The 25,248-nt window shown below is 49.9% G+C and overlaps 1 protein-coding gene across 3 annotated transcripts in view; it reads right to left on the reverse strand.

The window, feature by feature from the left end:
• LOC112258775 (serine/threonine-protein kinase WNK4) overlaps positions 1–25,248 on the reverse strand; it is an 82,316-nt gene that overhangs the window by 25,664 nt on the left and 31,404 nt on the right. For all 3 annotated transcript variants that reach the window (XM_042327507.1, XM_042327505.1, XM_042327506.1), the window contains 2 exons: positions 24,916–25,136; positions 23,316–23,473 (listed from right to left, as the gene is read on the reverse strand). In XM_042327507.1, coding sequence (XP_042183441.1) covers positions 23,316–23,473; positions 24,916–25,136 — 379 coding nt within the window. The remainder of the gene's footprint in view (positions 1–23,315; positions 23,474–24,915; positions 25,137–25,248) is intronic.

The raw sequence follows: 25,248 nt of genomic DNA on the forward strand, positions 1-25,248 counted from the left end.
GTGTGGGAGGATATGGGCCACAGGTCTGTGTACATGTGTACACGCGCGTTCCTTATTACATGATTCAATCACACAGACTCTAGTTTAGAGAGAGAGAGAGAGAGAGAGAGAGAGAGAGAGACAGAGAGACAGAGAGACAGACAGACAGAAAGACAGAAAGAGAGAGATAGACAAAGAGAGAGAAAGAGACGGGGAGAGCAAGAGAGAGACAGACAGAGATAGACAGAAAGAGAGAGATAGACAGAGAGAGAGAGACAGAGACAGGGAGAGCAAGAACGAGAGAGACAGAAACAGAGAGAGAGAGACAGGGAGAGCAAGAGAGAGAGAGAGACAAAGAGAGAGACAGGGATAGCAAGAGAGCGAGACAGACAGAGAGACCACTAAAATAGCGAGTTGGCCTGAGACGGAAAGCATTAATTGTGTGAACTACACGGCTACTCTAATTATGCACACATGCATAAATGTGCACACACAGAGACAGAGAGACCCGAGACTGACGGACAGAAAGAGAGAGATAGAGAGACAGAAAGAGAGAGAGAGAGACAGGGAGAGACAGAGAGAGAGACAGACAAAGAGAGAGACAGGGAGAGAGAGAAAGAGAAAGAGAGAGAGAAAAATAGACAGAGAGAGACTTTATCAATGAGATAACTTTATCACTGACCTCAACCCAGAGTCTCTCAGAGCATTCACAGTCAGCCCACTGAACACCCCTATCAGATAACAGCAAAATCACAGTCCACTTGAATAGAGCAATACTGAATCATGAGGCATTAAAGCCAAAGGAACTGAATAATATTAAGACATTCTATAGATGTAAGGAAAGTAGTGTAGAAACCAACCAAAAACAATTAGGCAACAACAAATTCAACCCCTTTTAGACAACTTCCTGGACAAGTCGCTTGAGTGTAATAGTGAAGGTGTACACTTGGCAGTACAAAACCTAAACAGTATATTTGACCTTTCAGCTTCCCTATCAAATCTAAACATTTCAAGCAGACAACCTAAGAAAATGAACAACTATGACAAATGGTTTGATGAAGAAGGCAAATACCTAAGAAATAAAAAAAACCTGAGCCTACACCTTCACTATGGTGAAAAACTAAAACAATAAATAAATACACTACAAAAAAGAAGGAACAGCATGTCAGAAATCAGCTCAATGTAATTGAAGAATCCATAGACTCTAACCACTTCTGGGAAAATTAGAACACATGAAGAGTTATCTATCCAAAATGGAGATGTATGGGTAAACCACTTCGCCAATCTTTTTGGCTATATAACAAAGAACAATGTGCCAAAACATAGACATGATCAAATACAAATCTTAGAATCAACTATTAAAGACGACCAAACCTCACTGGATTCTCCAATTACATTGAATGAACTACAGAACCAAATACAAACCCTCCAACCCAAAAAGGCATGTGGTGTTGATGGTATCCTAAATGAAATGATAAAATATACAGACAACAAATTCTGTATATTACAACTTTTTAACATCATCCACAGCCCTGGCATCTACCCCAATATTTGGAACCAAGGACTTATCACCCCAATCCACAAAAGTGGAGATAAACTTGACCTCAATAACTACTGTGGGATATGCGTCAACAGCAACCTTGGGAAAACGATGTACTGAGCAAACGTCAAATTGGCTTTTTACCAAATGACCAAACAGACCACATATTCTCCATGGTTACTGATCAAAGCCTTAGAAAACCCTTGACAAAAACAGGCTCAGTGAGCACAGCCTTGCCATTGAGAAGGGTAGACACAGGAAAACCTGGCTCCCTGTAGAGGAAAGGCTGTGCAACCACTGCACAACAATAGAACCTGAGACGGAGCTCCATTTCCTGACAAAATGTAAAAAATATAAAACAATTAGAGTGTCATTTCCCCAAATTTGAAACCCTTATTCAAGGTTTCAAAGACCTCTCTGATGAGAGTATGCTACCCGTCCTGTTGGGGGAGGACACAGAGAGCTGTGGGTTGGCAGCGCACTACATTGCTGCCTGCCATAAGTTGAGGGACAGTGTCTGACAGACCAATCAACCTGCACATGTACTCTACTGTATGCTTATTGTTATTGTTGAATGTATGGTTATTTTTGTCCCGTTGACAAAAATTGATGTAATAAATGTATCACTAGCCACTTTAAACAATGCCACTTTATATAATGTTTACATACCCTACATTACTCATCTCATATATATATATATATATACTGTACTCTATACCATCTACTGCATCTTGCCTATGCCGTTCGGCCATCACTCATTCATATATTTCTATGTACATATTCTTATTCATTCCTTTACACTTGTGTGTATAAGGTAGTTGTGAAATTGTTAGGTTAGATTACTTGTTAGATATTACAGCGAGAGACAGCGAGACAGACAGAGAGAGACAGCGAGACAGAGGGAGAAACAGCAAGACAGAGAGAGAGGCAGCAAGACAGAGAGAGACAGCGAGACAGAGAGAGAGAGACAGCGAGAGACAGCGAGAGACAGCGAGATAGAGAATGAGACAGAAAGAGAAACAGCGAGGCAGACAGAGAGAGACAGCGAGACAGAGTGAGAAACAGCGAGACAGAGAGAGAAACAGAGAAACAGAGAGAGAGACAGTGAGACAGAGGGAGAAACAGCAAGACAGAGAGAGAGACGGCGAGACAGACAGATAAACAGCGAGACAGAGACGGCGAGACAGAGAGAGAGAGACGGCGAGACAGAGAGAGACAGCGAGACAGAGAGAGAGACGGCGAGACAGAGAGAGAGAGACAGAGAGAGACAGCGAGACAGAGAGTGAGACAGAGAGAGAGACAGCGAAATAGACAGAGCGAGACGGGGAGACAGAGAGCGAGACAGAGAGAGAGCGAGACAGATAGAGACAGCGAGAGAGAGACAGCGAGAGAGAGAGAGAGAGCGAGACAGAGACGGCAAGACAGAGAGAGACGGCGAGACAGACAGACATCGAGAGAGAGACAGCGACAGAGAGAGACAGTGAGACAGAGAACGAGACAGAGAGAGAAACAGCGAGACAGAGTGAGAAACAGCAAGACAGAGAGACGGCGAGACAGAGAGCGAGACAGAGAGAGAGAGACAGCGAGACAGAGAGAGAGACAGGAAGACAGACAGAGAGAGATGGCGAGACAGAGAGTGAGACAGCGAGGGAGAGACAGCGAGAGAGAGCGAGACAGCGAGACAGACAGAAAGAAACAGGGAGACAGAGACGGCGAGACAGAGAGAGGCGGCGAGACAGAGAGACAGCGAGACAGACAGAGAGAGATGGCGAGACAGAGAGCGAGACAGAGAGACAGCGAGACCGACAGAGACAGCGAGAGAGAGACAGCGAGAGAGAGAGAGGGCGAGACAGAGAGCGACAGCGAGACAGAGAGAGAAACAGCGAGACAGACAGAGAGAGACAGCGAGACAGACAGAGAGAGACAGAGAGAGAAGGCGAGACAGAGAGAGAGACGGCGAGACAGAGAGAGACGGTGAGACAGAGAGAGAGAGACGGCGAGACAGAGAGAGAGAGATGGCGAGACAGAGAGCGAGACAGAGAGAGAGACGGCGAGATAGAGAGAGAGAGACGGTGAGACAGAGAGAGAGAGATGGCGAGACAGAGAGCGAGACAGAGAGAGACGGCGAGACAGAGAGAGAGACGGCGAGACAGAGAGAGAGAGAGACGGCGAGAGAGAGCGAGGCAGAGAGAGAGAGAGAGACGGCGAGACAGAGAGAGACAGCGAGATAGAGAGAGACGGCGAGACAGAGAGAAAGACAGAAAGAGAGAGACGGCGAGACAGAGAGAGAGACGGCGAGATAGAGAGAGAGACGGCGAGACAGAGAGCGAGACAGAGAGAGAGAGATGGCGAGACAGAGAGCGAGACAGAGAGAGCGAGACGGCGAGACAGAGAGAGAGACGGCGAGACAGAGAGAGAGACGGCGAGACAGAGAGAGAGACGGCGAGACAGAGAGCGAGACAGAGAGAGACGGCAGAGAGCAAGACAGAGACAGCGAGAGAGAGACAGCGAGAGAGAGAGAGGGCGAGAAGAGAGCGACAGCGAGACAGAGAGAAACAGCGAGACAGAGAGAGAGAGACAGAGAGACAGCCAGAGAGAGACAGAGAGAGACGGCGAGACAGAGAGAGAGACGGCGAGACAGAGAGAGAGAGATGGCGAGACAGAGAGAGAGAGCGAGATAGAGAGAGAGACGGCGAGACAGACAGAGAGCAGACAGAGAGAGAGACAGAAAGAGAGAGAGACGGCGAGAGAGAGAGAGAGACGGCGAGACAGAGAGAGAGAGATGGCGAGACAGAGAGCGAGACAGAGAGAGACGGCGAGACAGAGAGAGAGACGAGACAGAGAGAGAGAGAGAGAGAGAGAGAGCGAGGCAGAGAGAGAGAGAGAGACGGCGAGACAGAGAGAGAGAGAGTATTTTAGACAGAGAGAGAGAGAGAGAGACGGCGAGACAGACAGAGAGCGAGACAGAGAGAGAGACAGAAAGAGAGAGACGGCGAGACAGAGAGAGAGACGGCAGATAGAGAGAGAGACGGCGAGACAGATAGCGAGACAGAGAGAGAGAGAGACAGAGAGCGAGACAGAGAGAGCGAGACGGCGAGACAGAGAGAGAGACGGAAAGACAGAGAAAGAGATGGCGAGACAGAGAGAGAGACGGCGAGACAGAGAGAGAGACGGCGAGACAGAGAGCGAGACGGCGAGACAGAGAGAGAGAGATGGCGAGACAGAGAGAGAGAGGGTCAGAGAGAGAGACGGCGAGACAGAGAGAGAGAGACGGCGGGACAGAGACAGCGAGACAGAGAGAGAGAGAGCGAGACAGCGAGAGCGAGACAGAGAGCAAGACAGAGAGCAAGACAGAGAGAGAGCGAGCGAGACAGGGAGAGACAGCGAGACAGAGAGAGACAGCGAGCGAGACAGAGAGACAGCGAGACAGACAGAGAGAGACAGCGAGACAGGGAGAGAGAGACAGCGAGACAGGGAGAGAGAGACAGCGAGAGAGAGACAGAGAGCGAGACAGAGAGAAAGACAGCGAGACAGACAGACAGACAGAGAGCGAGACAGAGAGAGAGACAGACAGACAGAGAGAGACAGTGAAACAGAGACAGCGAGACAGAGAGAGAGAGAGACAGCGAGACAGACAGAGAGCGAGACAGCGAGACAGACAGAGAGCTCCTTCTATGTTTGAAACAGGGAGACAGAGAAACAGGGAGACAGAGACGGCGAGACAGAGAGAGGCGGCGAGACAGAGAGACAGCGAGACAGACAGAGAGAGATGGCGAGACAGAGAGCGAGACAGAGAGACAGCGAGACCGACAGAGACAGCGAGAGAGAGACAGCGAGAGAGAGGGCGAGACAGAGAGCGACAGCGAGACAGAGAAAGAAACAGCGAGACAGACAGAGAGAGACAGCGAGACAGACAGAGAGAGACAGAGAGAGACGGCGAGACAGAGAGAGAGAGGCGAGACAGAGAGAGACGGTGAGACAGAGAGAGAGAGACAGCGAGACAGAGAGCGAGACAGAGAGAGAGAGATGGCGAGACAGAGAGCGAGACAGAGAGAGAGGAGCAGATAGAGAGAGAGACGGTGAGACAGAGAGAGAGAGACGGCGAGACAGAGAGAGAGAGATGGCGAGACAGAGAGAGAGAGCGAGATAGAGAGAGAGACGGCGAGACAGACAGAGAGCGAGACAGAGAGAGAGACAGAAAAGAGAGAGAGACGGCTTAGATAGAGAGAGAGACGGCGAGACAGAGAGAGAGAGATGGCGAGACAGAGAGCGAGACAGAGAGAGACGGCGAGACAGAGAGAGAGACGAGAGACAGAGAGAGAGAGAGAGACGGCGAGAGAGAGCGAGGCAGAGAGAGAGAGAGACAGCAGACAGAGAGAGAGAGACGGCGAGACAGAGAGAGAGAGCGAGATAGAGAGAGAGACGGCGAGACAGACAGAGAGCGAGACAGAGAGAGAGACAGAAAGAGAGAGACGGCGAGACAGAGAGAGAGACGGCGAGATAGAGAGAGAGACGGCGAGACAGATAGCGAGACAGAGAGAGAGATGGCGAGACAGAGAGCGAGACAGAGAGAGCGAGACGGAGAGACAGAGAGAGAGACGGAAAGACAGAGAGAGAGATGGCGAGACAGAGAGAGAGACGGCGAGACAGAGAGAGAGACGGCGAGACAGAGAGCGAGACGGCGAGACAGAGAGAGAGAGATGGCGAGACAGAGAGAGAGAGGGTCAGAGAGAGAGACGGCGAGACAGAGAGAGAGAGACAGAGAGGACAGAGACAGCGAGACAGAGAGAGAGAGAGAGACAGCGAGAGCGAGACAGAGAGCAAGACAGAGAGCAAGACAGAGAGAGAGCGAGCGAGACAGGGAGACAGCGAGACAGAGAGAGACAGCGAGAGAGACAGAGAGACAGAGACAGACAGAGAGAGACAGCGAGACAGGGAGAGAGAGACAGAGAGACAGGGAGAGAGAGACAGCGAGACAGAGAGAGACAGAGAAGAGAGACAGAGAGACAGACAGACAGACAGACAGCGAGACAGAGAGAAACAGAAGACAGAGAGAGAGACAGAGACAGCAGAGACAGAAACAGAGACAGCGAGACAGAGAGAGAGAGACAGCGAGACAGACAGAGAGAGAGACAGACAGAGAAACAGTGAGACAGACAGAGAGCTCCAGCGATGTTTGAAACAGGGAGACAGAGAAACAGGGAGACAGAGACGGCGAGACAGAGAGAGGCGGCGAGACAGAGAGACAGCGAGACAGACAGAGAGAGATGGCGAGACAGAGAGCGAGACAGAGAGACAGCGAGACCGACAGAGACAGCGAGAGAGAGACAGAGAGAGAGAGAGGGCGAGACAGAGAGCGACAGCGAGACAGAGAAAGAAACAGCGAGACAGACAGAGAGAGACAGCGAGACAGACAGAGAGAGACAGAGAGAGACGGCGAGACAGACAGAGAGAGACGGCGAGACAGAGAGAGACGGTGAGACAGAGAGAGAGAGACAGCGAGACAGAGAGCGAGACAGAGAGAGAGAGATGGCGAGACAGAGAGCGAGACAGAGAGAGAGACGGCGAGATAGAGAGAGAGACGGTGAGACAGAGAGAGAGAGATGGCGAGACAGAGAGCGAGACAGAGAGAGACGGCGAGACAGAGAGAGAGACGGCGAGACAGAGAGAGAGAGATGGCGAGATAGAGAGAGAGACGGTGAGAGAGAGAGAGAGAGAGGCGAGACAGAGAGCGAGACAGAGAGAGACGAGAGAGAGAGAGACGGCGAGACAGAGAGAGAGAGACAGAGAGAGAGACGGCGAGACAGAGAGAGAGAGACGGCGAGACAGAGAGAGACAGCGAGATAGAGAGAGAGAGACAGAGAGAAAGACAGAAAGAGAGAGATGGCGAGACAGAGAGAGAGACAGAGACAGAGAGCAGAGAGAGAGAGATGGCGAGACAGAGAGCGAGACAGAGAGAGAGACGGCGAGACGAGACAGAGAGAGAGATGGCGAGACAGAGAGAGAGACGGCGAGACGAGAGAGAGATGGCGAGACAGAGAGCGAGACAGAGAGAGACGGCGAGAGCAGAGACAGAGACAGAGAGAGAGAGACAGACAGAGACAGAGAGAGAGAGAGGGCGAGACAGAGAGCGACAGCGAGACAGAGAGAAACAGCGAGACAGACAGAGAGAGACAGCGAGACAGCCAGAGAGAGACAGAGAGAGACGGCGAGACAGAGAGAGAGACGGCGAGACAGAGAGAGACGGCGAGACAGAGAGAGAGAGACGGCGAGACAGAGAGAGAGAGACGGCGAGACAGAGAGAGAGAGATGGCGAGACAGAGAGAGAGAGCGAGATAGAGAGAGAGACGGCGAGACAGACAGAGAGCGAGACAGAGAGAGAGACAGAAAGAGAGAGAGACGGCGAGATAGAGAGAGAGACGGCGAGACAGAGAGAGAGAGACGGCGAGACAGAGAGAGAGAGAGAGACGGCGAGAGAGAGCGAGGCAGAGAGAGAGAGAGAGACGGCGAGACAGAGAGAGAGAGACGGCGAGACAGAGAGAGAGAGCGAGATAGAGAGAGAGACGGCGAGACAGACAGAGAGCGAGACAGAGAGAGAGACAGAAAGAGAGAGACGGCGAGACAGAGAGAGAGACGGCGAGATAGAGAGAGAGACGGCGAGACAGATAGCGAGACAGAGAGAGATGGCGAGACAGAGAGCGAGACAGAGAGAGCGAGACAGAGACAGAGAGAGAGACGGAAAGACAGAGAGAGAGATGGCGAGACAGAGAGAGAGACAGAGACAGAGAGAGAGACGGCGAGACAGAGAGCAAGACGGCGAGACAGAGAGAGATGGCGAGACAGAGAGAGAGAGGGTCAGAGAGAGAGACGGCGAGACAGAGAGAGAGAGACGGCGGGACAGAGACAGCGAGACAGAGAGAGAGAGAGCGAGACAGGGAGAGACAGCGAGACAGAGAGAGACAGCGAGCGAGACAGAGAGACAGCGAGACAGACAGAGAGAGACAGCGAGACAGGGAGAGAGAGACAGCGAGACAGGGAGAGAGAGACAGCGAGAGAGAGACAGAGAGCGAGACAGAGAGAAAGACAGCGAGACAGACAGACAGACAGAGAGCGAGACAGAGAGAGAGACAGACAGACAGAGAGAGACAGTGAAACAGAGACAGCGAGACAGAGAGAGAGAGACAGCGAGACAGACAGAGAGCGAGACAGCGAGACAGACAGAGAGCTCCTTCTATGTTTGAAACAGGGAGACAGAGAAACAGGGAGACAGAGACGGCGAGACAGAGAGAGGCGGCGAGACAGAGAGACAGCGAGACAGACAGAGAGAGATGGCGAGACAGAGAGCGAGACAGAGAGACAGCGAGACCGACAGAGACAGCGAGAGAGAGACAGCGAGAGAGAGGGCGAGACAGAGAGCGACAGCGAGACAGAGAAAGAAACAGCGAGACAGACAGAGAGAGACAGCGAGACAGACAGAGAGAGACAGAGAGAGACGGCGAGACAGAGAGAGAGACGGCGAGACAGAGAGAGACGGTGAGACAGAGAGAGAGAGACAGCGAGACAGAGAGCGAGACAGAGAGAGAGAGATGGCGAGACAGAGAGCGAGACAGAGAGAGAGACGGCGAGATAGAGAGAGAGACGGTGAGACAGAGAGAGAGAGATGGCGAGACAGAGAGCGAGACAGAGAGAGACAGAGAGAGAGAGAGACGGCGAGACAGAGAGAGAGACGGCGAGATAGAGAGAGAGACGGTGAGACAGAGAGAGAGAGAGAGACAGAGAGAGACAGAGAGAGAGAGACAGAGAGAGAGAGCGAGACAGAGAGAGAGAGAGACGAGACGAGAGAGAGACGAGGCAGAGAGAGAGAGAGACGGCGAGACAGAGAGAGAGAGACAGCGAGACAGAGAGAGACAGAGATAGAGAGAGAGCAGAGACAGAGAGAAAGAGAGAGAGACGGCGAGACAGACAGAGAGAGACAGAGAGAGAGATGGCGAGACAGAGAGCGAGACAGAGAGAGCAGAGAGAGAGAGACGAGACAGAGAGCGAGACAGAGAGAGAGATGGCGAGACAGAGAGAGAGCGAGACAGAGAGAGATGGAGACAGAGAGAGAGACGGCGAGACAGAGAGAGAGACGGCGAGACAGAGAGCGAGACAGAGAGAGACGGCGAGAGCAAGACAGAGACAGCGAGAGAGAGACAGCGAGAGAGAGAGAGGGCGAGACAGAGAGCGACAGCGAGACAGAGAGAAACAGCGAGACAGACAGAGAGAGACAGCGAGACAGCCAGAGAGAGACAGAGAGAGACGGCGAGACAGAGAGAGAGACGGCGAGACAGAGAGAGACGGCGAGACAGAGAGAGAGAGACGGCGAGACAGAGAGAGAGAGACGGCGAGACAGAGAGAGAGATGGCGAGACAGAGAGAGAGAGCGAGATAGAGAGAGAGACGGCGAGACAGACAGAGAGCGAGACAGAGAGACAGACAGAAAGAGAGAGAGACGGCGAGATAGAGAGAGAGACGGCGAGACAGAGAGAGAGAGATGGCGAGACAGAGAGCGAGACAGAGAGAGACGGCGAGACAAAGAGAGAGACGGAGAGACAGAGAGAGAGAGAGAGACGGCAGAGAGAGAGAGCGAGGAGAGAGAGAGAGACGGCGAGACAGAGAGAGAGAGACGGCGAGACAGAGAGAGAGAGCGAGATAGAGAGAGAGACGGCGAGACAGACAGAGAGCGAGACAGAGAGAGAGACAGAAAGAGAGAGACGGCGAGACAGAGAGAGAGACGGCGAGATAGAGAGAGAGAGAGACAGATAGCGAGACAGAGAGAGAGAGATGGCGAGACAGAGAGCGAGACAGAGAGAGAGACGGCGAGACAGAGAGAGAGACGGAAAGACAGAGAGAGAGAGATGGCGAGACAGAGAGAGAGCGAGACAGAGAGAGAGAGAGAGAGAGCGAGACGAGACAGAGAGAGATGGCGAGACAGAGAGAGAGAGCGTCAGATAGAGAGAGACGGCGAGACAGAGAGAGAGACAGAAAGAGAGAGACAGACAGAGACAGCAGAGAGAGAGAGCGAGACAGAGAGCGAAACAGAGAGCAAGACAGAGAGAAAGACAGAGAGAGAGATGGCGAGACAGAGAGCGAGACAGAGAGAGAGAGCGAGACAGAGAGACAGCGAGACAGACAGAGAGAGACAGCGAGACAGAGAGAGAGACAGCGAGACAGAGAGAGAGACAGCGAGACAGAGAGAGAGACGAGACAGAGAGAAAGACAGAGAGCAGACAGAGAGAGACAGAGAGAGAGACAGAAGACAGAGACAGCAGAGACAGAGAGACAGAGAGAGAGAGGCGAGACACAGACAGCGAGACAGACAGAGAGAAACAGTTTGAAACAGGGAGACAGAGAAACAGGAGACAGAGAGAGAGAGACAGAGAGAGGCGGCGAGACAGAGAGAGCGAGACAGAGACAGAGAGAGACAGACAGAGACAGAGACAGAGAGACAGCGAGACAGACAGAGACAGAGAGAGAGAGACAGCGAGACAGAGAGAGAGAGAGAGGGCGAGACAGAGAGAGAGAGCGAGACAGACAGAGAGAGACAGCGAGACAGACAGAGAGAGACAGAGAGAGACAGAAAGAGAGAGAGACGGCGAGACAGAGAGAGAGACGGCGAGACAGAGAGAGAGAGAGATGGCGAGACAGAGAGAGAGAGACAGAGAGAGAGAGATGGCGAGACAGAGAGCGAGACAGAGAGAGAGCAGACAGAGAGAGAGACAGAGAAGAGAGAGAGACGAGACAGAGAGATAGAGAGAGAGACGAGACACAGAGAGAGAGATGAGACAGAGAGAGAGCGAGACAGAGAGAGACGGTGAGACAGAGAGAGAGAGAGAGAGCGAGACAGAGAGAGAGAGACAGAGAGAGAGACAGAGAGACAGAGAGAGAGAGAGAGAGAGAGAGGCAGAGAGAGAGAGAGAGACGGCGAGACAGAGAGAGAGAGAGCGAGACAGAGAGAGACGGCGAGACAGAGAGAGAGCGAGACAGAGAGAGAGACAGAAAGAGAGAGACGGCGAGAGAGAGAGATGGCGAGATAGAGAGAGAGACGGCGAGACAGAGAGCGAGACAGAGAGAGAGATGGCGAGACAGAGAGCGAGACAGAGAGAGCGAGACGGCGAGACAGAGAGAGAGACGGCGAGACAGAGAGAGAGATGGCGAGACAGAGAGAGAGACGGCGAGACAGAGAGAGAGACGGCGAGACAGAGAGCGAGACAGAGAGAGAGAGACGGCGAGACAGAGAAGGAGAGGGTCAGAGAGAGAGACGGCGAGACAGAGAGAGAGAGACGGCAGGACAGAGACAGCGAGACAGAGAGAGAGAGAGCGAGACAGCGAGAGCGAGACAGAGAGCAAGACAGAGAGCAAGACAGAGAGCAAGACAGAGAGAGAGCGAGCGAGACAGGGAGAGACAGCGAGACAGAGAGAGACAGCGAGCGAGACAGAGAGACAGCGAGACAGGGAGAGAGAGACAGCGAGACAGGGAGAGAGAGACAGCGAGAGAGAGACAGAGAGCGAGACAGAGAGAAAGACAGCGAGACAGACAGACAGACAGAGAGCGAGACAGAGAGAGAGACAGACAGACAGAGAGAGACAGCGAAACAGAGACAGCGAGACAGAGAGAGAGAGACAGCGAGACAGACAGAGAGCGAGACAGCGAGACAGACAGAGAGCTCCTTCTATGTTTGTTTTTCACACTGTTATTATTTTTCTCTTTGAGAGGGGCCTTTGTATTTATTAGGGATCCCCATTAGCTGTTGCCAAGGCAGCAGCTACTCTTCCTGGGGTCCAAACACATTAAGGCACTTACATTACATATAAAACAAAAGATAAAACAGTACAACAATTTTACACCACTACATATCTACAATACAAAATGTAAAATACCACCATTCAATATTACAATGTACATGTGTGTAGAGTACGTGTGTTAGTATGATCTGCCCTGGGAGATGACCACTAAAACAGGGATATCTATGTCAATTATAACACCTTAATTAAGTTCTCTATTCTTTATCTCCCTCCTCCCTCTCTTTGTCACTGGAAACAAGCGCTGAAACATAGTAAACGACTAACCGGTGCCCTGCACATTGACTCTGTACCGGTACCCCCTGTACATAGCCTCGCTATTGATATTTTACTGCTGCTCTTTCATTATTATTATTATTATTAAAAAAAATGTTTTACTTATCTATTTTTTACTTTACACTGTTGTATGCGGCGCATTTGACAAGTAAAATTGGATTCGATTTGATTTCAAACACAATCAGGACGAACAGAACATTTCTGGATCAGCGGCAGATCATTTACCCCCCACCACACAAACACACACACACAGAAAGGAAGTGCGTCAGAGCTCCTTATTGCCTGGTGTGTGTTCGGTGTTTGGGCAGAAACATGTGGAGGAGGAGGGACAGTGGTGGCGTGGTGGTGTCCATGGCTCTGCTAGCTAATTATAACCCAGCAGTGGAGTAGAGAGGTAGAGGAGGGGCTGTGGAGTTACAACATCTACACAACACTGGCTGGTTGGGAGGCAGAAAATAGTAGAGACTAGTGAGGGTCAAGCCCAGGGGTGTTGGAGAGAGGGTCAGCCCAGGGGTGTTGGAGAGAGGGGTGTTGGAGAGAGGGCCAGCCCAGGGGTGTTGGAGAGAGGGCCAGCCCAGGGGTGTTGGAGAGAGGGCCAGCCCAGGGGTGTTGGAGAGAGGGCCAGCCCAGGGGTGTTGGAGAGAGGGGTGTTGAGAGAGGGCCAGCCAGCCAGGGGTGTTGGAGAGGGGCAAGCCCAGGGGTGTTGGAGAGAGGGCCAGCCCAGGGGTGTTGGAAAGAGAGCCAGCCCAGGGGTGTTGGAGAGGGCAAGCCCAGGGGTGTTGGAGAGAGGGCCAGCCCAGGGGTGTTGGAGAGAGGGCCAGCCCAGGGGTGGTGGAGATAGGGGTGTTGGAGAGAGGGCAAGCCCAGGGGTGTTGGAGAGAGGGCCAGCCCAGGGGTGTTGGAAAGAGGGCCAGCCCATGGGTGTTGGAGAGAGGGCAAGCCCAGGGGTGTTGGAGAGAGGGCCAGCCCAGGGGTGTTGGAGAGAGGGCCAGCCCAGGGGTGTTGGAGAGAGGGCCAGCCCAGGGGTTTGGAGAGAGGGCAAGCCCAGGGGTGTTGGAGAGAGGGCAAGCCCAGGGGTGTTGGAGAGAGGGCAAGCCCAGGAGTGTTGGAAAGAGGGCAAGCCCAGGAGTGTTGGAGAGAGGGCAAGCCCAGGAGTGTTGGAGAGAGGGCCAGCCCAGGGGTGTTGGAGAGAGGGCCAGCCCAGGGGTGTTGGAGAGAGGGCCAGCCCAGGGGTGTTGGAGAGAGGGCCAGCCCAGGGGTGTTGGAGAGAGGGCCAGCCCAGGGGTGGTGGAGAGAGGGTCAGCCCAGGGGTGGTGGAGAGAGGGCCAGCCCAGGGGTGGTGGAGGGAGGGTCAGCCAGGGGTGCTGGAGAGAGGGTCAGCCCAGGGGTGGTGGAGAGAGGGCCAGCCCAGAGGTGGTGGAGAGAGGGTCAGCCAGGGGTGTTGGAGAGAGGGTCAGCCCAGAGGTGGTAGAGAGAGGGCATGGCCAGGGGTGTCTGTTTCCTCACACCCTCACTAAAAAGGGCAACAGGCAATGTATCCCCATAGCAGCACATGAGGGTTTTGGTTGTGTGGGCAGTACTTAGGGAATTGGCAATGTACGGATTAGTCTGACTCTCCCATTGACTTTAATTGGCCCTCAAGATGTCATTGTATGGAGTCAGATCATGTTCAATAAGGGGAAAGGGGGACACCTAATCAGTTGTACAACTGAATGCATTCAATTGAAATGTGTCTTCCGCATTTAACCCAACCCATCTGAATCAAGGCATGGTAAGACCTTGTTCACCCCATAGTTGGACCCCATGTTGAAAACAATATGACTGCTGCTCAGTGAAGACTGTGAGCTTAGGTATGGGGCTTCAGGCAATGACTTTCAATCACACCTCCCAATACCGTGACGTAAACGTCACCTTACCACACAGATCTACTGAAATCACACAAGCCTCTTAGCTTTATGTCTTAGCAATTGTTCCAGAAAGGTGAATGAATGGCTCAGTGGTGCTTGAGATCTACTCATTTGATTCAACAAGATTCATCACAGAGGTGACTCTCGCCATTTGTTACTCATTGGACAATTGATAGAGGAGGGAGGGTTAGAGGGCTGGTAGCGATGTCAACTACACAATCTGGTAAGCTGCCAGGAACTCCTGTTCCTTGAAGCCTTCATTAAACCCTGGTGACTTCTTGTTAAATGGTAATTTGTTGTGTGGAAAAAAGGTTCCTGGAATTCCTAGAATGCGATTTTCTCCTTACCATGTGAAATCACGAATGTGTTGAGGTTGTTGGTAGGATCAATGGAAATGTATAATATTCTGTATTCTGCACATTGAATGACCATACACTATATTTGCAAATTAGTGGATTAGGATAGAACTTGACTGGCCTGTACAGAGCCCTGACCTCAACCCCATCAAATACCTTTGGGATGAATTGGAACGCCCACAGCAAGCCAGGCCTAATCGCCCAACATCAGTGCCCAACCTCACTAATGCTCTTGTGGCTGAATGGAAGCAAGCCCCCCTCCCCCCCCCGCAGCAATGTTCCAACATCTAGTGGAAAGCCTTCCCAGAAGAGTGAGGATGTTATAGGAGCAAAAGGGGGACCAACTCCATATTAATACCCATGATTTTGGGATGAGAAGTTCGATGAGCAGGTGTCCACATACTTTTGGTCATGTAGTGTATCTATTATTGAGTTGATAGTGCACAGTCAAAACATGCCTCTTGTTCAAGATAACATAGGGGCAAATCTTGTGTACATTAACCTTTAAAATTGGGATTCCCTCCAGAAAGGATTACTATAACCTGTATGCCACTCCTTGAGTATACCTCTTTAAACCCCTTCCTTAGTACTGTTGTCCTAGGGAAGGACCTGTGTATCCAATTGGTACTGTACTGTATATAGCTGGCACCAGCTATCCTATCCTAGGAAGTCCTAGGTGGCTTTACAGGTACAAGTTCTTAGCCAATTAGAGTACATTCTTATGAGGACCACCTTACAATCATAGATTTTATGACGACATTTAACAGGCCAGTAACCTCCATAGATACACAGCAGTAAACTGGTAGTACATACTTTTAAGAGGTGCAGCGGGCATCCGCTAACGCCTTGGTCACAAGGCTGTGTATGTCTCCTCACACATTCAGTCAGACCACAGCACAGAGACGGCTTTGAAGAGTTGGAGGAGAGATGCTGGGCCAGTTCACCGTATCAATGTCCTTTGTCAGCAGCGGCAACCCCTCCTCAGCTGACGCACTGGGTAATGTTCTGCTTCTGTAAGAACTTAGAACTTCCAGACAAGACAGTGTTGCTTTCCAAGTTAACTTGCTGTAGGTGAATTGGCTAAAGGATTTACTCTGTTGTTTTTGAAAGTTACTTGGGGGCATTGTCTTGGCTTTTGTGCACCCACACACTGGCGTCATTCCGCCGCCCACACACATGCTCATACTGATACATGTTCAGACACAAATACACACACACAGACACACACACATTTCAACGAATGTGTCTGAGAATGCACAAACACACACAATACACACTTGCACACATGTAAAACACACACACAGGAATGAGGGAGGACAAAGCTTTTACACCTACTTGAAAAGGCAATGTATCACACCTGAAGGAAAAACAAATCGGTCTTTCTGTGCAGACACCGTATAATATATCATCTCACACGTCACACAGCACAGGGGAAACTTGAGCCATATATAATATCCACTGTTTGTCCTGTTGGTGAAGGCTACTAAACATGACAGTGATATCATTCCACCAATAGACCACTTCGTTCCTCTTTCACCATCAGGTAAACAAAGATATACAGCTCTCCTATCATAGCATAAATATATAGCTCTGAGAAAGGGAACAAGATAATTTGATGACACAGACATTGTCATAAAATGATGTCAGACTGTGGCCAAGTGTAGGAGGAGAATGGAGGCCATTTGCTGTAGTCTCAGTAATAATCTACTATTCATTTCCTTTATAGGTCAAGCCCCACGGCTGAATTAGAACTGTGGTATGAATGAAGCATGGAGATCCTTATCTGCTGAGGTCAACACAAATAAGAAACAACAGTGCAAGTAAGTATGTAAGTCTGAATACAGAGGCTGGCTGGAGAACGTCTAAATACAGAGGCTGGCTGGAGAACGTCTGAATACAGAGGCTGGCTGGAGAGAACGTCTGAATACAGAAGCTGGCTGGGGAAAACGTCTGAATACAGAGGCTGGCTGGGGAGAACGTCTGAATACAGAGGCTGGCTGGAGAACGTCTGAATACAGAGGCTGGCTGGGGAGAACGTCTGAATACAGAGGCTGGCTGGGGAGAACGTCTGAATACAGAGGCTGGCTGGGGAACGTCTGAATACAGAGGCTGGCTGGAGAACGTCTGAATACAGAGGCTGGCTGGAGAGAACGTCTGAATACAGAAGCTGGCTGGGGAGAACGTCTGACTACAGAGGCTGGCTGGGGAGAACGTCTGAATACAGAGGCTGGCTGGGGAGAACGTCTGAATACAGAGGCTGGCTGGGGAGAACGTCTGAATACAGAGGCTGGCTGGGGAGAACGTCTGAATACAGAGGCTGGCTGGGGAACGTCTGAATACAGAGGCTGGCTGGAGAACGTCTGAATACAGAGGCTGGCTGGGGAGAACGTCTGAATACAGAGGCTGGCTGGGGAGAACGTCTGAATATAGAGGCTGGCTGGGGAGAACGTCTGAATACAGAGGCTGGCTGGAGAACGTCTGAATACAGAGGCTGGCTGGGGAGAACGTCTGAATACAGAGGCTGGCTGGGGAGAACGTCTGAATACAGAGGCTGGCTGGGGAACATCTGAATACAGAGGCTGGCTGGGGAGAACGTCTGAATACAGAGGCTGGCTGGGGAGAACGTCTGAATACAGAGGCTGGCTGGGGAGAACGTCTGAATACAGAGGCTGGCTGGGGAGAACGTCTGAATACAGAGGTTGGCTGGAGAACGTCTGAATACAGTGGCTGGCTGGGGAGAACGTCTGAATACAGAGGCTGGCTGGGGAGAACGTCTGAATACAGAGGCTGGCTGGGGAGAACGTCTGAATACAGAGGCTGGCTGGGGAACGTCTGAATACAGAGGCTGGCTGGAGAACGTCTGAATACAGAGGCTGGCTGGGGAGAACGTCTGAATACAGAGGCTGGCTGGGGAGAACGTCTGAATACAGAGGCTGGCTGGGGAGAACGTCTGAATACAGAGGCTGGCTGGGGAGAACGTCTGAATACAGAGGCTGGCTGGGGAGAACGTCTGAATACAGAGGCTGGCTGGGGAGAACGTCTGAATACAGAGGCTGGCTGGGGAGAACATCTGAATACAGAGGCTGGCTGGGGAGAACGTCTGAATACAGAGGCTGGCTGGAGAACGTCTGAATACAGAGGCTGGCTGGCGAGAACGTCTGAATACAGAGGCTGGCTGGGGAGAATGTCTGAATACAGAGGCTGGCTGGGGAACGTCTGAATACAGAGGCTGGCTGGAGAACGTCTGAATACAGAGGCTGGCTGGAGAGAACGTCTGAATACAGAAGCTGGCTGGGAAGAACGTCTGAATACAGAGGCTGGCTGGGGAGAACGTCTGAATACAGAGGCTGGCTGGGGAGAACGTCTGAATACAGAGGCTGGCTGGGGAGAACGTCTGAATACAGAGGCTGGCTGGGGAGTACGTCTGAATACAGAGGCTGGCTGGGGAGAACGTCTGAATACAGAGGCTGGCTGGGGAGAACGTCTGAATACAGAGGCTGGCTGGAGAACATCAGAATACAGAGGCTGGCTGGAGAACATCTGAATACAGAAGCTGGCTGGAGAACATCTGAATACAGAGGCTGGCTGGAGATTTTTTTTTACTGCCTACGCGGAGCCCCATTGGGCCTTCACAACTGGACTGCCGACGTTATCTACCCGAAGGAGATCCGGCTGGCTCCTCCGTCGCGACGTTACCTGAACGCCCATCTGCGGCCTGCTAACCGTTAGCTGTCTTACCGGCTGCTATCTGAATAGACAATTGGACAATTTATTTATTTTTATTATTATTATGTTTTCTTCTTGGGCCTCTATAACTATATCTATTGTTTTTATTTTTGTTGTTGTTGTGTGATTTGGATTAATCACCTCTACCACACGGAACCCCACTAATCTACTGACGGAACGCAAGAGGTGGCTAACAACAGACCTCCATCCTATGCTAGCTTGCTACCGATGGCCTGGATAGCTGTCTAAATCGCCGTGACCCCCAACCAACCTCTCCACTCACTGGACCCTTTTGATCACTCGACTAAGCATGCCTCTCCTTAATGTCAATATGTCTTGTCCATTGCTGTTCTGGTTAGTGTTTATTGGCTTATTTCACTGTAGAGCCTCTAGTCCTGCTCACTATACCTTCTCCAACCTATTAGTTCCACCACCCACACATGCAATGACATCTCCTGGTTTCAATGATGTTTCTAGAGACAATATCTCTCTTCATCACTCAATACCTAGGTTTACCTCCACTGTATTCACATACTACCATACCTTTGTCTGTACATTATACCTTGATGCTATTTTACCGCCCCCAGAAACCTCCTTTTACTCTATGTTCCAGACGTTCTAGACGACCAATTCTCATTGCTTTTAGCCGTACCCTTATTCTACTCCTCCTATGTTCCTCTGGCGATGTAGAGGTGAATCCAGGCCCTGCAGTGCCTAGCTCCACTCCTATTCCCCAGGCGCGCTCTTTTGACGACTTCTGTAACCGTAATAGCCTTGGTTTCATGCATGTTAACATTAGAGGCCTCCTCCCTAGGTTTGTTCTATTCACTGCTTTAGCACACTCTGCCAACCCGGATGTTCTAGCTGTGTCTGAATCCTGGCTTAGGAAGACCACCAAAAATTCAGAAATTTTAATTCCAAACTACAACATTTTCAGACAAGATAGAACTGCCAAAGGGGGCGGTGTTGCAATCTACTGCAAAGATAGCCTGCAGAGTTCTGTCCTACTATCCAGGTCTGTACCCAAACAATTTGAACGTTCACAGTAAAACGCTCCCTGAAACACTTCTGCGAGCAGGCCTTTCTAATCGACCTGGCCGGGGTATCCTGGAAAGATATTGATCTCATCCCGTCAGTAGAGGATGCCTGGATATTTTTTTTAAATGCCTTCCTAACCATCTTAAATAAACATGCCCCATTCAAGAAATTTAGAACCAGGAACAGATATAGCCCTTGGTTCTCCCCAGACCTGACTGCCCTTAACCAACACAAAAACATCCTATGGCGTTCTGCATTAGCATCGAACAGCCCCCGTGATATGCAGCTGTTCAGGGAAGCTAGAAACCATTATACACAGGCAGTTAGAAAAGCCAAGGCTAGCTGTTTCAAGCAGACATTTGCTTCCTGCAACACTAACTCAAAAAAGTTCTGGGACACTGTAAAGTCCATGGAGAATAAGAACACCTCCTCCCAGCTGCCCACTGCACTGAAGATAGGAAACACTGTCACCACTGATAAATCCACCATAATTGAGAATTTCAATAAGCATTTTTCTACGGCTGGCCATGCTTTCCACCTGGCTCCTCCTACCCCGGTCAACAGCACTGCACCCCCAACAGCAACTCGCCCAAGCCTTCCCCATTTCTCCTTCTCCCAAATCCATTCAGCTGATGTTCTGAAAGAGCTGCAAAATCTGGACCCCTACAAATCAGCCAGGCTAGACAATCTGGACCCTTTCTTTCTAAAATTATCTGCCGAAATTGTTGCCACCCCTATTACTAGCCTGTTCAACCTCTCTTTCGTGTCGTCTGAGATTCCCAAAGATTGGAAAGCAGCTGCGGTCATCCCCCTCTTCAAAGGGGGACACTCTTGACCCAAACTGCTACAGACCTATATCTATCCTACCGTGCCTTTCTAAGGTCTTCGAAAGCCAAGTCAACAAACAGATTACTGACCATTTCGAATCTCACCATACCTTCTCTGCTATGCAATCTGGTTTCAGAGCTGGTCATGGGTGCATCTCAGCCACGCTCAAGGTCCTAAACAATATCTTAACCGCCATCGATAAGAAACATTACTGTGCAGCCGTATTCATTGATCTGGCCAAGGCTTTCAACTCTGTCAATCACCACATCCTCATCGGCAGACTCGACAGCCTTGGTTTCTCAAATGATTGCCTCGCCTGGTTCACCAACTACTTCTCTGATAGAGTTCAGTGTGTCAAATCGGAGGGTCTGCTGTCCGGACCTCTGGCAGTCTCTATGGGGGTGCCACAGGGTTCAATTCTTGGACCGACTCTCTTCTCTGTATACATCAATGAGGTCGCTCTTGCTGCTGGTGAGTCTCTGATCCACCTCTACGCAGACGACACCATTCTGTATACTTCCGGCCCTTCTTTGGACACTGTGTTAACAACCCTCCAGGCAAGCTTCAATGCCATACAACTCTCCTTCCGTGGCCTCCAATTGCTCTTAAATACAAGTAAAACTAAATGCATGCTCTTCAACCGATCGCTACCTGCACCTACCCGCCTGTCCAACATCACTACTCTGGACGGCTCTGACTTAGAATACGTGGACAACTACAAATACCTAGGTGTCTGGTTAGACTGTAAACTCTCCTTCCAGACCCATATCAAACATCTCCAATCCAAAGTTAAATCTAGAATTGGCTTCCTATTTCGCAACAAAGCATCCTTCACTCATGCTGCCAAACATACCCTTGTAAAACTGACCATCCTACCAATCCTCGACTTTGGCGATGTCATTTACAAAATAGCCTCCAATACCCTACTCAACAAATTGGATGCAGTCTATCACAGTGCAATCCGTTTTGTCACCAAAGCCCCATATACTACCCACCATTGCGACCTGTACGCTCTCGTTGGCTGGCCCTCGCTTCATACTCGTCGCCAAACCCACTGGCTCCATGTCATCTACAAGACCCTGCTAGGTAAAGTCCCCCTTATCTCAGCTCGCTGGTCACCATAGCATCTCCCACCTGTAGCACACGCTCCAGCAGGTATATCTCTCTAGTCACCCCCAAAACCAATTCTTTCTTTGGCCGCCTCTCCTTCCAGTTCTCTGCTGCCAATGACTGGAACGAACTACAAAAATCTCTGAAACTGGAAACACTTATCTCCCTCACTAGCTTTAAGCACCAACTGTCAGAGCAGCTCACAGATTACTGCACCTGTACATAGCCCACCTATAATTTAGCCCAAACAACTACCTCTTTCCCAACTGTATTTAATTTTTATTTATTTATTTATTTTGCTCCTTTGCACCCCATTATTTTTATTTCTACTTTGCACATTCTTCCATTGCAAAACTACCATTCCAGTGTTTTACTTGCTATATTGTATTTACTTTGCCACCATGGCCTTTTTTGCCTTTACCTCCCTTCTCACCTCACTTGCTCACATTGTATATAGACTTGTTTATACTGTATTATTGACTGTATGTTTGTTTTACTCCATGTGTAACTCTGTGTCGTTGTATCTGTCGAACTGCTTTGCTTTATCTTGGCCAGGTCGCAATTGTAAATGAGAACTTGTTCTCAACTTGCCTACCTGGTTAAATAAAGGTAAAACAAAATAAATAAATAAAAACATCTGAATACAGAGGCTGGAGAACTGCTTTTGTGGTTCTGGCAGAAAACCCATAACGGAGTAAGAGCCTTGCTTCCTCAAAGCTATAACACTCCTTTGGACTCTAGCACTAAATACTGCTCATGTTGTTCCAGGGCTGTAGCGAGCTCAGACACACACACACACACAGCTAACACATGGGTTCTTACTGCGTCAATCAAGTTGGAAGAGCTGCATGTAAATGAATCCACGACGTGCATGATCGTCCTTGGGGATTTCAGTTTGTTTGGCCAAATGACCGCAAAGAAATCCAGAATTGTGGAGTGGAGACAATCCAGCATTGTGGAGACGTTCCCATTCCTGCATGTGGACCTCGTTCTCCGACAAGTAAAAGACTTAAAGCATCATTCCAATTCCAGTAATTAGCAATCAAGTCCGAGCCCTTCAGCTCTTCCAAATCTGGTCATTACGGTGCAACAACTGATTATAGCAGTGAAAGAGAGGCGTCCATTTGGTAAATACCATTATAGCTCCACAGAGACCTTGTAATTGACTCTGAGGAGAAATGTCCCAGCAGCATTGCATAGAATGAGAGATGTTAGATTAGCATTAGTGGTGTGATAAACACTCAGTAACAGAGATAACAGGGTTGGGTACAAAGGGAGGGTTTCTATTTTAGGAGACCGGATGGAAGTGAGAACGTAGGTAGCATTCACAATGAAGCGAGACCTGCAAAATGCTCAATTGAGAGTATGTAATTGAGAGTGTTTTTGTGTCACATTAGTGATGCAGAGCAAGCAACTTCAAAAGAAAGACTGAGAGGGGGATGGATAGAGAAAGAGAGAACAGCAGTTAGTTGAAAGGAACAAGAGATGATGATCCTTGCACATGTTGCAGGCCTTTTGAATGCCTCTTTCCTGCTTACCTCTTCAAAGAGGCAAGCAGCACTACACTGAACAAGTGGTGCTGTCAAACTGCAAACTGCAACCAGAAAGATGGCCAAATTTCTCTTCAGATCTGACCGACATCTAGCGAAACAGACAAACTGAACAACATGGACTGGACACACAGAAACCACCAGAGACAAAGAAATCCACTCACGCTGGTGACTTTACGGTAGATCTGGGCAGCGTTCTGGCACTCAGAGTAGGGGTACTCAGACGTGGTCATCTCAAGCATGCACATCCCAAAGGCATAGACATCCACCGCCTCATCATACTTCTCCTCGTACATCTCTGGAGCCATGAACTCAGGAGTCCCTACAGAGGGGGGTGGGGGTAGAGTGAGGTGAGGGGGGGGTATACAGAGAGGGGGGGGGGTAGAGTGAGGTGTGATGGTAGTAGTGGTTATGAGAATGGTGCAAAATCTGGTCCTACTTCACTGACAACTGCAGTTACACTTCACAATACAGTGGCTTTATTCATTCTGACTTTGACCACTTTGGAACAAGTAGCCAACTGTGTGCCTTGTAATACAGTGCGGAAAATGTGTATTGGCAACCAACTGTTCTGGTATTCATTTACAGTACAAGTGTATTCAAATGGAAAAAAATAATCAATGCAGGAGGTAATCAAAAGATAAGTTATTTATTGATACAACACCAAATCTTATACTAGCGCGATAATGTAAAACAAATGTTAAACGTCTGTAGGTTTGAAGGTTTCCAAATGGGACTTAGATGACCCACACTATTAAAAAATTACTGAGACCAAAACACATTTTACTTGCCCTAGCAGACCTGGTTATCCAGAGCGTTGGTGACTAACTGTGCTGCTGGCAACAATTTAATATTTTTTGCCGAAGTTTACTGACACCGGCCATATTCAACGGGTGTTCCGCATTCGTAAATCCATCAGTAGTTCTGCGCTCTGGCACACTCAGATGAGTGCTCTGAAACCTGAGTACATAGCCAGAGTGAATTTATGAACGCACCCTCTGCGCTCTGGCACACTCAGATGAGTGTTCTGAAACCTGAGTACATAGCCAGAGTGAATTTATGAACGCACCCTTTGATTCTTACCTTCTATAGAGGCATGTGTTTCTACATCTGCATTGCTTGCTGTTTGGGGTTTTAGGCTGGGTTTCTGTACAGCACTTTGTGACATCGGCTGATGTAAAAAGGGCTTTATAAATACATTTGATTGATTGATTGATAGCAGTGAGATAGATTAGAACATGTTGGGCAGCCGTGCTGACGTCACTCCAAAGACTAGCCGCCATGCACCATGACAGTATAAAAATTAACACCTCGCCAAATAAATACAGTGGCCAGCATAAAACATGGCATTGAAGGCTTTATTTACAGTTGCTCCAGTTTAAGGTCACAGCACACTAAAGGGACAGCAGTACACAGGTAGCAGTGGGACTGGAACTCTATTTGACACTGAGTGACTGCCACTGGAAGGTATGATTTATTCATTGAAATATTGAATAACCGTTTCACACAATACTGTATCTCTGTAATAACATTTTAAAAAGACGTTAAAGCAAATAGCAAAGAGTAAAGTGTTGTAGGTGACAAAACTTGTTAACATTCTATATGAGGTTTCTGCTATTACGTACATCTCACTTTAAAACCTTAGTAGTATGCTAAATTGAGATATATTCTATAGTCACAGGGTCTAGAATAGGGCCCTGATGCACTCCATCATGCTGAGTGTCAGTTGAAGTGGCTGTGGCTGTGGGTAGTTGGGAGACTCACCAATGACACTCTTGGCGAACGAGGCACTCTTTAGTGTGGCCAGGCCCAGATCGCCGATCTTGACGGAGCCTGTGGGGCCGGTGATGAAGATGTTGTCACACTTGAGGTCCCTGTGGATGATGGGCGGGGTGCGGGTGTGGAGGAAGTGGAGGCCCTTCAGGATCTGGTGGCTCCAGCGCTGCAGCAGCTTCAGCTTCATCTCCTTGAACCTCTTCAGGTACCTGCAGGGTGAGGCTGATATGAGTACTGTACATGCAGCCTATGCAGGACTCAAACCCAAAACCCTGGTGTCCAACCAACTGAGCAATTGGAACCTCGGGGTACAACAGTGTA

Source organism: Oncorhynchus tshawytscha, linkage group LG09 (assembly GCF_018296145.1).
Source record: "Oncorhynchus tshawytscha isolate Ot180627B linkage group LG09, Otsh_v2.0, whole genome shotgun sequence".
In the NCBI taxonomy this organism is placed as follows: domain Eukaryota; kingdom Metazoa; phylum Chordata; class Actinopteri; order Salmoniformes; family Salmonidae; genus Oncorhynchus; species Oncorhynchus tshawytscha.